We start from the raw sequence: 16586 nt of genomic DNA, 5'->3' as shown, positions 1-16586 counted from the left end.
ATTGCAAGATTAAATATAAATAATAAAAGTGGACTTGTTGTTAATTTTTATATTAAATGAATTTCACTTTTTTACGCAATATATTATGAATAACCTCAGCGTTTTTAAGAAAGTATGTGCAATTTCAACAATACTTTTACTCAGTTAAACATTTACTTGTGCATTATGCATAATAACTGATCACAGTGGTTGTACAATGTTGAAAAACATTTATTCACATTTTTTTGGAACTTAAAAACACTGTCCTGCATGACAAAATACATCAAACAGATAAAAATTAAGAAATGATTTCAAATCAATTTTCCACATCTGAAACTCAGTGCTACCATCTGTTGATTAAAACACAGTGCCCCTCGTGGACAATATAGGAACTGCAGATTTTTTATTACACGAAGTACATGTTTTTTTCAATAATTGTTTTATCATTCTCTTCATTTTATCTCCTCTTTCTTTCACCTTTTCTTTTTTTCTTCTTGTTCTTCCTTTCCTCTCCTACTTTCCCAATGTAGTGTCCATATCGTTTGAGATATTCCCCGCATGAATCATAATAAAACTATTCACATTTATATGTCAAGCAGAGCTCTATGGCAAAAGCAGTACTGCTCCACTTGTGAAAGTCAAATCTGATGAGCTTTTTTTCGCATTAAGTCAACAATTCTTATTGCCACATTGCCAGACAGGACACTGAAAAAAAAATATTTTTTTTGTTTTGAATAATTATAATGCATTTAGCCACCGGGCCGGACTCAATTGTTCGGGCCGTATGTTTAACACCCCTGATCTAGATACTCTGTATTTGAACGCAGCCTCTTCAGCCCTCCACTGCTTGGCCACACTGTATCAGAGTGCACTACACTTCATCACCGACTCATCACACCGGAGCCATCATTGTGAGCTGTACTCTTTGCTCTCATGGCGTTCGCTACACCCGAGGAGACAGAAGCACTTGCTAACATTCATTTACGAGGCCATCTTGGGCAAACTGCCCTCCTACCTAAGTCGTCTCCTGCCAACAGTGGTTACAACTCATGCTCTTATCGACTTTTCCCTCATTGTCCCAAGGTTCTTCACAGATTTGGCTTAAAAATAAATTAATTTCTCCATTGCTGCCCCATGGGCATGGAACAGTGTTAAAACTATTTTAAATAGGGGCTTGACTGAGGTGTTATTCTTAAACTGAACTGTAAATAGCTTTATCCGTGTGTAGATGGTTTTTCAATGAAACGTTTCTGGTGCCTCTTGGCCAGGTCTCTCTCAAAAAAGAGATTTTATCTCAATGGCCTTCCTGGTAAAATACAGGTTAAATAAACTAAATTTAAAAAAACGAAAAAAGAGTAACAACCTTATTCTAATGAGACTCCATTTATTCCATCGTTTTTTTCCCCCCAGATGCTCCACTGGAGCTGCCCTCGTTCCACCTAACGCCGTCCCAACGTCAGGTGGTCTTCCAGGGGGACAGCCTGCCGTTCCAGTGTCAGGCTTCCCTCGTGGCCGAGGACATGCAGGTTCTCTGGTACAAGAACGGCCGCATGGTCAAGCCAGACGCCACTCAGGGCATTTTCATAGAGAAGCGTATTGAACAGAACTGCTCCCTCATTGCCAGGTAACACTCATTACTCAACAGTTAAACTGAACGTCATGAACGCAATATAAAGATCTCATTTCTGTCTCCCATTTTTCCCCACCAGTGCCTTAACCATCTCGAACATCCAGCCTGATTTCATGGGGAACTGGGAGTGTCGGGTGCGGACGAGCCGGGGGAACACCACCAGGACCGTGCACATTGTGGTGCTGCAGAGTTCTGCCAAGTACTGCGCTCCTGAGCGGGTTTCCAACAACAAGGGGGAGTTCAGGTACATGTAGGAAAACACACAGCCGGTGTTTTCGGAGCAAAACTGTTGAACTACAAATAGTTAATCCAAACGGGCTTTGAAAAGCAATTGAAGTCGTTTGGCTTACTTTCTAGTAGCAGATCCTGCACATTTACAGTCGTAATTCATTTAATACAACTGTGTGGCTTTTACTGATTTATTTGAACGGCCCACTTTTCAGGAAGGAACGATTCAGATTTGAATTTTTGGGTAGACTTTAATTTAAACATTTTTGTGACTGTTTCATTGTATCTTTTAATGGGCCTGCACACAAGTTAAGGCTCTTTGCTTTGAGTTGTGCATAAAAGAAGCTCAGTTAACTCTTAACGGGGCAAAAAGTTGTTTTAAATTTTATTTTTTTTAAAGCTGCATGTGGTAAAGTCGTCCCGCTTTAATAAGGAACAGACAATTCATTCAAAGGATTGAGTTATTGTGACGTTTTTGCTCGTGTTGAGTTTACGTGAACTCATGCTTACAGTAAAGAAAATAATTGTCAAATTGGGGCTTGGGTTTAATAGTCAAGTCGAGTTCGGAATGCATTTAAATATGTTTTTTTTTTTTTATTATTATCAGTGCAAAAACATTTAGTTGGACCAGTGCATCTCTGTTGGTTTGTCAGCAGCACCACCTGGTGGCTGCATGTAAGAATGACTCGGCTGTGTAGTAATACACACGAAGTAACACTCGAATGCAGGCGACGAAGACATCAATTAGGTTAATGAATTAAATGAACTAGGTTTTGGATTCTTCCAGGTGGCCCCGCACTCTGGCAGGTATCAAAGCCTACCTGCCCTGCAACTCGCCACCGTCCAGCGCACGGGCCTACTCGGGCATCCCGGGCGAAGAGCAGCAGGCGTGGCGCCACTGCACTCCCGAGGGCCTGTGGGGGGAGGAGGACTACTCCCAGTGTCTGTTCCAGAAAGAGGTCACAAGGTTTCTCTACTACATCAACCAGGTTTGTATCTTAGAGGGTTTTTTTTTTTTTTCTCTCTTTTTGTGTATAAATTAGATCATTTCTCTCTGCGTCTTTCCGGCAGATGTCTCTTAACGAGACCAACGTCGTAACCAAAGCTCGAAGCCTGTTTGTCTACACGATCGACGCGGCCAACTTGTCCGACAAGATGGACATCATCTTCATGGCCGAAATGATCGAGAAGTTCAGCAAGTTTGTGGAGAGGTTCAAAGATGTAAGTCGCTGAGGACGAGATTTGCTCCGAGCAGCTGTTTGCTTCCAGACAGCTGGAGGTCGGAAACACTGACAAGCATCTTCATAAAAAAAAAAAAAGACACCGATACACTGACATTTGAGACGGGTCGGACTGTAATTGTGTAATTTTTGAGATGCACTCTCTCACCAAGGTTTTGGTCTCTGGAACCTTTAGACGTTTGAGGCTACAAACAACAGACCAGCTGAGATTTGACCTGATAGAGCAGGAAAAAGCAAGCAGATTCTGGTAAAGCGGAAGGAAAAACGTAGCGTAGCCACAGTTAGATCAAGACTTGCCACAGTTTCTCAGCCGGACTTTGTGGGACTAAAGGTTTAGGGTCTGTCTCGCTGGAAGGTGGACCTCCACCCCAGTCACAGGTTGTTGTTGTTGTTTATTTTGTTTTTTTCGTAGCATCTTAACAGGTTTTCCTCCAGGATTGCCCTGGGTTGATCCCTCCTCGTCTTCTTACCAGCTTCCCTGTCCCTGCTGAAGAAAAGCGCTCCCCTAAAGAGGATGCTGCCTCCTCCATGTTTCAGCGTGGGGATCGGCGTGTTCGCCGTGACCTGCAGTGTTAGTTTATTACGTTGTAGTTACTTCTACGTCCAGTTTTTTGCATTCGTATAAAAAAAGTCTTAAATTTGGTCTCATCCGATCAGAGCATCTTGTTTCATGTTTGCTAGTAATAGGGCGTATTTGTATAGCGTATAAGCTTCTGTAGATTCCCCCACCTGAGCTGTGGATCTCTGCAGCTCCTCCAGAGTTGTCATAGGCTTTATTTGTCTGGCCTGTCAGTCAAAGTGGACGGCCATGTCCTGGTCAGTGTGTTCCTTCATGATGGCCGAAGTTCTCTAAGTGGTCCCCTCAGGGTTTCGCAGACGAGCATTTACGCTGGGACTAGACGGCACACAGGTGGACTCTATGTCTGAATGTAGTCGACTGCACTGGATTTAATTATCACTATCAGAGTAAACAGGGCTGATTTAAAAAAAATATATATACATAAAAAAATCAATACAATTTTCAGAATTGTGTTGGAAAGTTAGTTTTGACAACATTTTGACAAAAAAACGTGTTAAAGTTAAATGGTGTTTGTTGGGTTGACTAATTCCTCCTTTATTTTGACCCCCATCTCCTCCACAGCTGGGCGAGGTGATAGTCAGCATGGCCAGTAACCTGATGCTGGCCGACGAGAGGGTGCTGTGGATGGCCCAGCGGGAAGCCATGGCGTGCACCCGCATCATCGCCTGCCTGCAGAAAATCACCGCCCATCGCCTGGCCACCGCCCAGCCCTTCTCCCTGGTGGGCCTCACTGACGCATTTAGCGTTTTATTTTTATAAAAAAATTTGCCGACGGACACTAGGGCTGGACGATATAAAAAAAAAAAAGATTGTCGATAACAAAAAAAAATGCATATTGAACGATATCGATAATTATTGAAAATATTTAAAACCATATTTTATGTGCAGCTCTGCCTGGACATATAATGATATTGCTAAATGATTTAATTTTAATAAAGAACACAAACACAGAATTCCAATGAAATCTTTATTTAACCAACTTGTTTAACCATAATAGAATTTTTTTTAAAGAAAAAGAGACCTGAGTTATGTTATTAAATACTAACAAAGAATAAACTAAAGTGACCAGTATAATGACCAAAATAAATATACCAACACCATTTTATCACAAAGAAGGGAGCCCAGTTTAGCTGCTATACCTGCTTTGTTTTGGAAGAAGCTCATGTAAGATTTCTCCGAAGATGACGCGGTGCGGCGCGGGGCAAAAACGGCTCGCTCTGCTGTGGGTGTTAGTCTTATGTGATGAAACAAGTTGGTTACGTTATCAGACTTTGTTTTTTTTTTTTTTTTTTTTTTGTTCCTTGCAAGTTTTACAAATCACTGGTTTATTTCTGTCAGACTGGTGAACTAGTAAAACCCCGTTTTGGGACCGTTTCCTCCGCCGCTCCTTGCTGCGACATATTCACGTGCTCTGTGTTGTGGTTTGAGAGGGCGGAGCTTTGTGACGGCGTGCCTGGGTCCGCGATTACGATTGGTCCGAGAGGAAGTAGTGACTGTAGCATCAACTAATATGATAGGCTGAAAGAAAGGAAGGAAAACTGTCTATGGAAGTTTTACCGACCCTGTTTTTTTTCCTATCGTGCCACACGTCTATCGATCGATATATAGTTATTGAATTATCGTCCAGCCCTAACGGGCACAGATATTTACCTTTCCCCCTCGTCGTCCTCTCAGACGTCCCCCAACATCGCGCTGGAGGCCCACGTGCTCAGGGTCAAGGACTGGAACGGCACGACCTGCATGCTTTTCCAGAAGGCCAGCCCCGAGCGGCTCCTCAGCCCGGAGCGCCAGCTCTCCTTCAAATGCAACACCGACGGCTCCTTCTCCACCGTCTTCTACAAGGTCAGAAATGTCCGCCGTCTCTGCACCTGCCCAGACGTGCCTGGATGGCCGGAAACGAGGAGCGTGGACTGTGAAACATGTGTGTCTGAGCAGGGCACCACGGTGGAGGCGTCGCTGCAGCTCCCGCAGTCCCTGTTCAGCCCGGCCGCCGGCGGCGCCGCTCCGGGGCAGCCGGACGAAAACGTCTACAAGCTCTACCTGCTGGGCTTCCGCAACGGCAAGTTTTTCCCCTCTACCGGCAACACGTCCCTCCTGGCCGACGGAGGGAGGCGGAGGAGCGTTGCCACGCCCGTCGTCATGGCAAAGATAGGCAAGTCCCGCACACACATGCGATGATGTTGCTGGTCTGAAACGGGCCGGTTTGGACACGTAAACCTTTTGTCTGCACATCAGACGGTCTCTCCCCGCGCGCCCTGCGGACCCCCGTCAACGTCACGCTGCGGCGGTTCGCCCGCGGCTCCGACGCCGTCGCCGCCCGCTGGAATTTCAGCCTGGCGGGCGGTCAGGGAGGCTGGAGGAGCGAGGGCTGCCGCGTCCTGGAGAACCACGACAACTTCACCACCATGTCCTGCAGCTCCCTGGGCAGCTACGGTCTGCTCATGGTAGGTGGAGCTCCCCTCATGTTAAAGTTTGGATGTAAACGCAGACCACCCCCCCACCCCCCTTCCCCCCTCCAGTGGAACAGCCGCTAACGGACAGAATAGAAAGGAAAAGTGAAAGCGGTCCGTGTTTCTGTGTTCCAGGACCTGACCAGCGTCGACCAGTTCTCTCCAAGCATCCAGCCTCTGCATCCGGTCATCTATGCCACAAGTGTCATCCTCCTCCTCTGCTTGCTCGCCATCACGATCAGTTACATCTATCATCACAGGTGAACACCAGAACCAGGCCTAATTGTTGATTTGTTTTTTTACTTTTCACTTTCTCTAACCCATATTAACCTGCTCTGCGTGTTGTTTCTCTCTCTCTCTCCCCGTGACGGCAGGTCTGTCCGCGTGAGCCGCAAGTTTTGGCACATGCTGGTCAACCTCTGCTTGCACATGTCACTGACGTGCGGGGTCTTCGTCGGCGGCATCAATCAGACCCGGTACGCCAGCGTCTGCCAGGCGGTGAGTATTCGAACTTCCAACTCGGAGCTTCGTGGTCGACAGTCCGAAATGAAGCGATTACGGAGCTGTTAGAACTTGGGGAAACTCTGCAAAAATGTGTGTTTTCATTGGCTTGAGGCGAGCCTGCATCTCTTTTCAAAGTGTGTTATTACTATGTTAGTTGTTCATTGGCATGTCTGTCAGCATTGATACAGAACCTACTGTTTGATTAAATCCCTTCTCACATGAAGGTAGTTGGTATGTTTTTCTTATGTTAGTCAAATACATCCCAGGATTTTTACAACTGCTAAACTCTGCATGTACTGGACTCCAACTCTCTTTTTTTAATTTTTTTTTTTTTAGAGCGTTTATGTATTCCAAGCAGCTTTTTTTTCCTAGTCACTCCGCTGCTATAGGTGTCTGAACCATTTTTGTATAGATTTGGTCACGTTCTGGGTCATTTCCCTGCTGGAAGACCCTTTTTTAAAGTTTTCTGGCAGGGATGCCATGCACGGCTACAGGTTTTTAAGGGTCTTGGATCAGTGGTGTCAAAAGTACACACACGCGGTATATGACTCATCCAATTACACTAGTTCTCACTAGGTGTGGACGCCAATGATCTGCATTGGATGGCGCACATTGCGTGAAATAAATATTTATAAATTTTAAACTGAAGCCAAGAGTAACGAGTAACCTTTGTTTTAAAAATGTAAGGAATAGAAAGTACAGATACTTGTGTGAAAATGTAATGAGTAGAAGTCAGAAGTAGGAAGAAAAATAAGTAATGGAGTAAAGTATAGATACCTAAAAAGTGTACTTAAGTACAGTAACGAAGTATTTGTACTTCGTTACTTGACACCCCTGTCTTGGATATAGAAACAGGCCCACAGCATCACCAATCCTCCACCGTACCCAACAATGGGCATGTGGTGCTTTTCAACATAGACAGAGCAGAGATGGCGCCCTCTGCTGACGTTCTCCAACATCGACGTTGTTTTACCCTCCTATACCATTTATTTAATCACATATATTGATTGTTCCCTGAATAAACAAGGGTCGTCCAGCAAAAATAACCTCACCGGTCATGTCTCCCAACCCGTGCGTGAAGCTGTTGCATCGACAGACTGCTGCACCGTGGTGCCATGAAGGAGCATCAACTCAGGCCCTTCCTCCCAGCTGCTGTTAAGCTTTAAAACCAGCAACCTCAATAAGTGTTTACATCCCTGCTGTTTTCTGCACAGTTTTACCATCTCTGGTCAATAATCTGCTTTTGTTGTTTGTTCACAAACGTTCTTGCTAAGTCCTGCTAGTTAGGAGAAAAAGGCTGTGGGCGCACAAAACCCTCAGGTCCAGGGAGCACGGCGCTTTGCACGGCGCAGCAGTGCACACACCGTGTCCTGTCTGGAAGGCCCATTATTCTCATATTTGTTTTACCCGCGTGGGAATAAGCATGCATGTATCTGGCTTTCACTTTACTGCTGGTACGTCTGGGTTTCCCCACTGCGGGACAGCAAAAGCATATTTCTGTTCAAATAAATAAAATAAACTCAAAGGTTAGCCTACTCTAACCTTTTGTTGTGACACCAACATTTTACTCGTCTTTATCTGGGTGTAAATTATGGTGGAGAACAGGAATGTACTGTTATTTAGACTTAGGCTCAACTTTATTTATCCCTTTGGATTGCTCCTTCAGGGAACTTGTGGTTTCAGTAGCTTATACAGAGTACACAGGGCAAATTTAGAGCCATTAAAGATAAAATACAACAGACAATAAAATACAATATAAAAAGAGTGCATTTGCTACAAAAGTTATGTCTGCGATGCACTGAGCTGCTTGGCCGTCTCTCCCAGGTGGGCATCCTGCTGCACTACTCCACCCTGGCCACCGCGCTGTGGGTGGGCGTGACCGCGCGCAACATTTACAAGCAAATCACGCGCAAAGCCAAGCGCTACGAGGAGCTGGACGAGCCGCCGCCGCCCCCGAGGCCCATGCTCAGGTTTGGATCTCTGACTTCTATGCGCCGCAGGAGTTGCCCATGAAAGCGGGGGCTCCTCCTCCCCCGGCTGGATACGTCTGGAGCTTACGGAGAATGTTGAATGCTTATATTTCCCTTTGTAAAAAAAAGAAAACCGCTGAACTGTCCCTTCTTTGCTGTTTTTTGAAAGGTTCTACCTGATCGGTGGCGGGATCCCCATCATCGTCTGTGGAATAACGGCGGCAGCCAACGTGAAAAACTACGGCAGCCAAAGATACGCGCCATAGTGAGTAGGACCTCCACGCACACAGCAATTAGAAACGGCCCAGCTTGGTCTAAAGGGAAACGCAGCTTTTAGATCATCATCAACGTTTAGCGAGGAGCCGCAAGTCCTCCGGAGGACTCCTTTTAGTTTTTCTGAACAGGAGAACCAAGACTGCTTTGTTTTTGAGAATAATTCATATTATTACGGAGGGAGAAGAACGTTATTCCCCACAGTCCTGGTTCAGGAGTCCTGTTATGGGTCTGCGTGTCCCTGTAGCAGCAGCTGTTGGGATCAGGCGCTGGAGCTGGATAATTCAGAAAGCTGTCCAAGGAGTCTTTGGAGTTTAATTTGTTTCCTGCATGCGCCAAAGACTCTCAGCCCTCGTCTTTAAAAGTAACAAGACGGTAACCGCAAAGAACGAGGTGCTAAACTTCTCTTTATACGAGGCGGATGCGGTTGTTCTTTTAAAGAAATGGCTTTATCTGTGAACAAATTCATCACTTTGTTTTAATCTTATAGCAGACCAGAATAAAACTAATTATTTAAGCTGATCTTTGTTCTCAGAGCTGAAATTCAATTCAATTCAATTTTATTTATATAGCGCCAATTCATGAAACATGTCATCTCAAAGCACTTTCCAAAGTCAAATTCAAGAATATTACAGATTAGTCAAAAATGTCCTATATAAGGAAACCAGTTGATTGCTTCAAAGTCCCGACAAGCAGCATTCACTCCTGGGGAAGCGTAGAGCCACAGGGAGAGTCGTCTGCATTGTCGATGGCTTTGCAGCAATCCCTCATACTGAGCAAGCATGAAGCGACAGTGGGAAGAAAAACTCCTCTTTAACAGGAAGGAAAAACCTCCGGCAGAACCGGGCTCAGTATGAACGGTCATCTGCCTCGACCGACTGGGGTTACAGAAGACAGAGCAGAGACACAACAAGAGAGACAAAAAAGCACAGAAGCACACATTGATCCAGTAATCTGTTCTACATTAGATGGTAGTAGCGGGTGAGTCTTCTCTGGATGATGTCACAGTTAACAGAACGCCAGACCAGGTGTACATACCAGTGTTGTAGTCAAGTCACTATGCCTCGAGTCCGAGTCCAGGTTCGATTCACCAGTGTTAAAGTCCGAGTCAAGTCCAAGTCATTAAAAAAAAATCTGAGTCGAGTCCGAGTCGAGTCACTATTGACGTGTGATGTATGACATGAAGCAGTAACATTCCATTGCACTAATAACTCTTTCGCTGTAGTTACCCTTGGTTTTACTCGGTAAAACTACCGCTTTTTCCAAGTCTAAGACGTCTCCTAACCATGGTTTTTAAACATTGTTGTTATGGAACGTGCAACAGCGACTCGAGGTATGCTGATAGGCCGCATATGAAGGATGTTAAAGCCGCAAGCGGCGTCGATCGGATCCTCGCAGCCAAGCGCACTCCGGCCACCGCCGCGGTGCCGGCCGGCGGGCGGGGTCCGCCCGCCACCGCAGATGCTGTTACGCATTTTCCTCGCCCGTCCACCAGGCGATTCCCACAAACGCGTTCGGCAGCCCTCCCCCATGACTCACAACAAATCTGGTGTGGATCGGTCGATGCAGCGAGGACATACAGCCGTTTCATAATGATAATGCATTTGGCCACCGGACTAAATTGTTCGGTGGGCCGGACAATTTATACCGATTCCTGGACGGTGACTACAAACAAAGAAAAAAACGGCCGATGACGGCATGAACGCCGAGCAGGAGAAAAACATAGACTTACCTTCCTATCAACTTGGCCAGTTTCCCAGTCTTTCCGAGCCCTCGACACTCAAGCTATCGTTTGAGCTGAACGTTGGTATGTTGTTCCACAGTTCTACCAGTAAAATGGGCGCCTGGACATCCTCTTGTGAAAGTTTAACAGCTGAAAAGTCGGACATATTGTTGCATCTGTTGCATGTGTAACGGCTGGTTGCTACGTGCGCTCTCACACTGTTTGCCCAACCTTAGCGGCAAGGGGCGTTGCTCATGAGATGGTGACGTCACGTGCGCGGTACGACATTTAGATATTAAAATCATACACCAAATAATATTCTAATGACATATTAAAATTATAGCCTAATGATATAAAAAAAAGTCGAGTCTTTTTCTCAATTTCCGAGTCAGAATGATCTGAATGTAGGAGTCCGAGTCCAAGTTCGAGTCATCAGTGCTCAAGTCCAAGTCAAGTCACGAGTCTCTAAATTTAGCTAATGACTCGGACTCGAGTTCGAGTCTTGGACTCGAGTACTACAACACTGGTACCTACTATAAAGAAAAAAGAGAGAGAGCAATAAGTTAAAAGCTAAAAATGACAACAAGCAATGCAAAACTGGAGAACAGTAGAAATCAGTAGAGTGCTCACTGTCGTTAGCTGATGCCTGAGGAGGCGTTGTGATTGACTGGTCTTGCCTGTCTCTCCGTCGCCTAGTTGCTGGATGGCATGGGAGCCGAGCATCGGGGCCTTCTACGGACCGGCGGGCTTCATCCTCTTCGTGGACTGCATGTACTTCCTCAGCATCCTGCTGCAGCTGCGTCGACACCCCGAGCGCCGCTACGAGCTGAAGGAGACGAGCGAGGAGCAGCAGCGTCTGGCCTCGGTGAGCAGCGAGGCGGCACCAGAGGGTCCCGGCGGCCACTCGCAGCCCCTTGCCGCGCCGCTCCAGCCCGGCGAGGCGTCCGGCTTCAACGCCGTGGCGCTCTCGGCCCTGGAGAACGAGCACACCTTCGCCGCGCAGCTGATCGGGGCGGCGGGGGCTCTGGGGCTGTATTCGGGCCTGTGGGCGTTCGGCGCCATGGCGGTGTCGCAGGACCACCCTTTCGACATGGCCTTCACCTGCCTCTTCGGCCTGACGGCGCTGGCGCTGGGGGCGTTCATGGCGGCGCACCACTGCGTCAACAGACAGGACATGAGGCGCTTCTGGCTGCAGGTCTTCTGCTCGGGAAGGCGAGCGTACTCTGCGCAGGAGGAGGTCCTGCTGCCCCAGGCGGGCCTCGCCGCGTTGCCCACGGTAACGGCGGACGGTAAGGCGGACGTGGATTTGACCAAATGCGGCCACAGCAGCGCGGACTCCTCCCACACCAACAGGAGCGGCCCGAGCGTGCGGCACTCCGGCCACGGCAGCAAGCTGACCAACCTGCACGCGGAGGCCGCTCAGTGCAAGGCCGCCTCCGCCTCCGCCCCGGCGACGGCGACGGCCAACGGCGCGGCCGCCCCGGACACCAGCCTGACGGAGCACTCGCTGGACAACGAAATCAAAATGCACATAGCGCCGGTGGTGGAGGTGCAGTTCCGCCCGGCGAGCAGCATCAGCAACCCGGCGGCGAGCGCGAGCAGGCACCCGAAGAACAGAGCGCGAACGCAGAGGGCGAGTCGGCTGACGGTGCTGCGGGAGTACGCCTACGACGTGCCCACCAGCGTGGAGGGCAGCGTGCAGAGCGCCCCCAGCAGGCGGCACCACTACTACGACATGGCGGCGCGCAACAGCCGGCGCGCCGCCTACATGGCCTACAGGGAGCGCCACCAGAGCCAGCTGCAGCAGGACAGCAGCGACAGCGCCAGCCTGCCGCGCCGCCCCCGCCTCTCCGACAAAGGAACCAGGACTGCCGCGAGCGGAGAGGCGGAGCAGGCGGCCGCCGCCGGGTCTTCGCCGGCGGCCGACGACGACGACGCTCGACCGCCAGCCAGCTCGGAACCAGAAAGCCACAGCAACAAGTCGTACGGACTCAACCTGGTCACCCAGAACGGCGGCACGCTGAAAAAAAATGGCCACGCGGCGCCTCTGATGAACGGCGACGGTGTCTGCGTCAAAACGGGCCTGTGGAAGCATGAGACTACCGTGTAGCAGGACCGCAGGGGGTAGAACACTCATGCCCCTTTTACACTGTGAAATATCATTTGTTTTTGTTTTTTGTTCTTCAGAGAAAATATCGGAAGTTAGCAGGAACTCTGCTTGTAGATACGCTTTTGTAAATGTTCTATTTTATATACCTTTTAAAGTCCTGCGAGTGAGACTGCATTTCTTTACCTTCGTGCTTCTTGGTCCCACCATTAGTAATAAAACAAAGTTTAATTTACCGTAATGAAAGTTTTTTTTTTTTTTTTTTGCTTTTTATTTTATTTTGCAACACCACAAACACTGGTTCCTCTGTGCCTCTGAGGAGGGAAAAGACAAGCTGGTAATTGGGTTCCTCGCCGACCTTCAGGCGGCCTCAGGTTCCCGTCTCCGCAGCGACGCGGCGCTTTAATTGCAGCCTGCAGCGACGCCGGCCATCCGTAGGGGCTTCCTTCCTGCCTGCTGACAGATCCGACCAGCGCGCTGTGATTGACAGCCGACTCTCGTGGGGGTCCAAGTGAAGGCTGCGAGGATAATGAGGGGTCGAGTCTTCTTCCTTCTGCAGCTCCTTCCAGGCGTCAGCCGCGGCAGGCCTGCTGAATCTGGGTCCAGCTCCCTCTGCTTGACGCCGCCGGCAGCTCGATGACACACGGCAGAGCAGGCGATGGGGATTGGCGTCGCCTTTTTTGCTGCAGGAGTTCCTGCTTTACCGTTCCAGCAGCAGCTGGAGAAGCTGGTTCTGCTGTGGGTGAGGGCGACAAAAAACTAAGCTTCAGCAATGGCTCTCCCGAAGCTTTGACTTCAGTCCAGTTGAAAACTTGGTCCGTGTCAGGAAACCAGCCGGTTTACCTGAGCTGGACCGACCGGGCCGTCTACGGTGGTCCACCATCCAGCCAGGTTTCTGACGGAACCGTGTTGAGTATATATTTCGATAGAGATAAACTAATAAACCCTTTATTCTTGTTTTCCAAATTCATTACCATTCTTGTATCATTTCATTTTGGAAAAAGGAAAAAAACAAATGGTTAAATAGGTTATTAAACGCCAAAATGCATGTGAAATGAATATCCATGATGAGTGTATGTGATCGTCTGACCAGAGCTGGACTTCTCAGGGATAAAAGTGCTGGAAAATATTTGCTTTAATCTACTAAAGAACCTAATTAGGGTCAAAAGGTTTTGAACCTAAAGCTCCAAAAGGTCCGGCTGTCGAACACCCTCCTATGTGAGAAGTGATGAGCCGCCACCGACGACCCTAGAGCTTCAGTTTTTCATTAATGACGCGTTAATAAAACACACATTTCACTCTGGCAAAGACGTATCGCCCAGCCATCATGGATGTGACAAGCCATGGTAAGACTCGTCGAATTATAAAGAGCATTTGAGGCCTTGATTATGACAGTCTCTGTGATTTCCTCCAGGCACAAAAGAGCGATTTTTAAAAAAAATAATCGTCAGGTTTCTGATGTGCCGCCATCTGTTGAGCTCATCCCAGGGACGACAGTCTGAGGGGGTTTGTGAAAACGCTCTTGGAGACAAATCAGCGGATAGTCTTCTGTAGAAAAGGAAATTAGGACTGAAGAGATTTAATAGAAATGAGGTTGAGAAGTCGCCTAGTGTTACCTGTAATTTTCAACAGATCTCCACTCTACATGTTTTTTTGTTGTTTTTTTAATCTCATTTTCTTTTCAAAGACAGCGATGAGTCAAGTCATTTGCTTTATTTCTGATTTTTCCAGTTTCTACTCATGTTTAGAGGAAACTGTCTCTGATGTGAAAACTAACCTGGCGGCATGCAGCCATCTCTCGGGGATTATTTTAACTGGGGAGCTCTATATCTCCTGCAGATCCAAACTATATCTAACTGAATGTGTGTTAATGAGAGAGAAAAAGTTCACAGCGCTGACACAGAGTAAAGCTTTAATTAGCTGTCATGGTTTGTGGACTTTTTAAACAACCGTCTGCTGAGATAATTGGTGAGTTTTCAAATGGGGTGAGTTTATTTATTTATTTTTTATCAAACATTTAACTACAAAACCTGAAACATATGGGTTTTTTGTGACTTCAAACTTGTTTTGCATACGTTAAAGAAGGGAGGGAAACATTGTGAGAAGCAACTTAAAGGGAAAAAAAACAATTATTTTAAATGTGCATGTGCCAAAAAGAACATCCAAGATTTCTTATACTTTGAAAAAGTTCTATATGCTTGTCGCTTCCTTTAGAAAGTGAGACCTGGCTTCATTACACAGAGTGAAATATTTCAAGCATTTATTTCTTGTAATTTTGATAATTATGGTTTACAGATAATGATATTAAAAACCCAAATTCCAGTGTTTCAGAAAATGTCAATGTTACGTAGGATTAATAAAAAAAAAAGACTTTTTTTCTTTTTAAAGCAGACGTTTCAGGCTCTGAAAAGTATGTTGTTTTTTTTCCCCCTAAGCACTGAATGCATTGCATCTTGGGCCTCCTTTTGCGTGAACGACGGCATTGGTGCGTCGTGGCATGGAGGCGATCAGCCTGTGGTTCTGCTGAGGTGTCGTTTAGAAGCTCAGGTTGCTTGGATGACGGCCTTCAGGTCATCTGCAATGTTGGGTCTGGTCTCTGCCATCTTCCTCTTAACACTGCCTTTGTAGATTCCCTGTAGGGTTCAGGTCAAAGGAGTTTGAATGACTGATGTTACCGGGCTGGATTTGCCTGCAAAGTGTTTTTGGTACCTTTGGCAGTTTGGGAATGTGTCTGGAAAATTAAGAAGCCATATCTCCACGTGTTCAGCAGAGGAACGCATGGGGTGCTCTAAGTTTCCTGGTAGACGGCGTCGTTGACTGTGGACTTCAGACAACACGGTGGACCAACACCAACAGATGACATGGCACCTCACCGTCACTGACTGGAAACATCACGGTGGACTTCAAGCGATGTGTATTCTGGGCATCTCCACTCTTCCTCCAGACTCTGGACCTTGATTTCAAGTGAAATGCAAACTTTACCGTGATCTGAAACCAGGACCATTGAGCAACAGTCCAGTTCCTTGTCTCCTTAGCTTCTGAGGTTATCTCTGGTTCAGGAGTGTCTTGACACGAGGAACGCAACATTTGTTGCTCATGTGTAGGGTTAGAGTTAATTTGTGCACAGTGGCTCTTGGGGTCCATCCAAATACCCTTATTGGGTAAGGACTCTGTGGTGGATGGGTGTGGTATTGATCGTGGTGTCAGCAGTGATTGTAAGATCACCTGTTTTGCTCACCTGGGTAGTTGTCAGTGAGTGGGTGATGGGGATGTCTACTTTTTGCTGACCGCTTTAAGCTTTGGATTCCTTTTGTACCTTTTGCCTTTGATCACGGCTTGAACCTGTGGATTTATTTTTATGCTTCATTGCAACTGGTGTTTTGAAGATCAACAATAAAAGGATCTTAACCGCAGCTTTACTGAAGTGTTGAATAGCGAGCGCGTCAACAAGAATTCCCCTTTTCAGCCGCTCGGCGGCGCAGAGTTTGTTTGACTGTCGCCAATAGCCAAATTGGCTTTAGCCAAAGCGGAAGTGCGTCAGCAGTCGGCATGATAAGTGCTGTCCGAATAGTGCGGTCAGTAAGGAAGGAGGTAGGAAAAGGAGCCTGCTTCCTCCCGTGGCTAATTTAGCATAGGAACCTCGCAATGTCCCTTACCAGCACCAAGGAGCTATAAGGAATCCCACAATCCTTTGCGTGACATGATGTATGAGCACAGCCCATCTCAGGGAAATGAACGAAAATCACCGGAGACAAGTGAGCTAGGAACTATTATTTTAAGGGTATTTGGACGGAGCCTTGAATGTCGACTCCAGCCTCAGTCCACTCCATATGAACCACCTCCAACCTCTTGGACGGGTTTTACTTGCCAATCAATGCCAATAATATTAAGCTTTTTCATT

The 16586-nt window shown here is 47.2% G+C and overlaps 1 protein-coding gene across 1 annotated transcript in view; it reads left to right on the top strand.

Moving 5' to 3' along the window:
* Positions 1-12926, top strand: part of adgra3 (adhesion G protein-coupled receptor A3) — a 43061-nt gene extending 30135 nt beyond the window's left edge. The window contains exons 7-19 of the mRNA XM_012864941.3: positions 1390-1603; positions 1689-1853; positions 2625-2826; positions 2909-3058; positions 4220-4378; positions 5333-5500; positions 5594-5810; positions 5894-6102; positions 6244-6368; positions 6483-6606; positions 8437-8582; positions 8752-8847; positions 11275-12926. Of these exons, the coding sequence (XP_012720395.2) occupies positions 1390-1603; positions 1689-1853; positions 2625-2826; positions 2909-3058; positions 4220-4378; positions 5333-5500; positions 5594-5810; positions 5894-6102; positions 6244-6368; positions 6483-6606; positions 8437-8582; positions 8752-8847; positions 11275-12688 (3389 nt within the window). The 3' untranslated portion in view covers positions 12689-12926. The remainder of the gene's footprint in view (positions 1-1389; positions 1604-1688; positions 1854-2624; positions 2827-2908; positions 3059-4219; positions 4379-5332; positions 5501-5593; positions 5811-5893; positions 6103-6243; positions 6369-6482; positions 6607-8436; positions 8583-8751; positions 8848-11274) is intronic.
* Positions 12927-16586: the final 3660 nt, after the last annotated feature.

The sequence above is a fragment of the Fundulus heteroclitus genome, chromosome 14 (genome assembly GCF_011125445.2).
Source record: "Fundulus heteroclitus isolate FHET01 chromosome 14, MU-UCD_Fhet_4.1, whole genome shotgun sequence".
In the NCBI taxonomy this organism is placed as follows: Eukaryota; Metazoa; Chordata; class Actinopteri; order Cyprinodontiformes; family Fundulidae; genus Fundulus; species Fundulus heteroclitus.
This window is presented reverse-complemented; position numbering and strand designations above follow the sequence as displayed.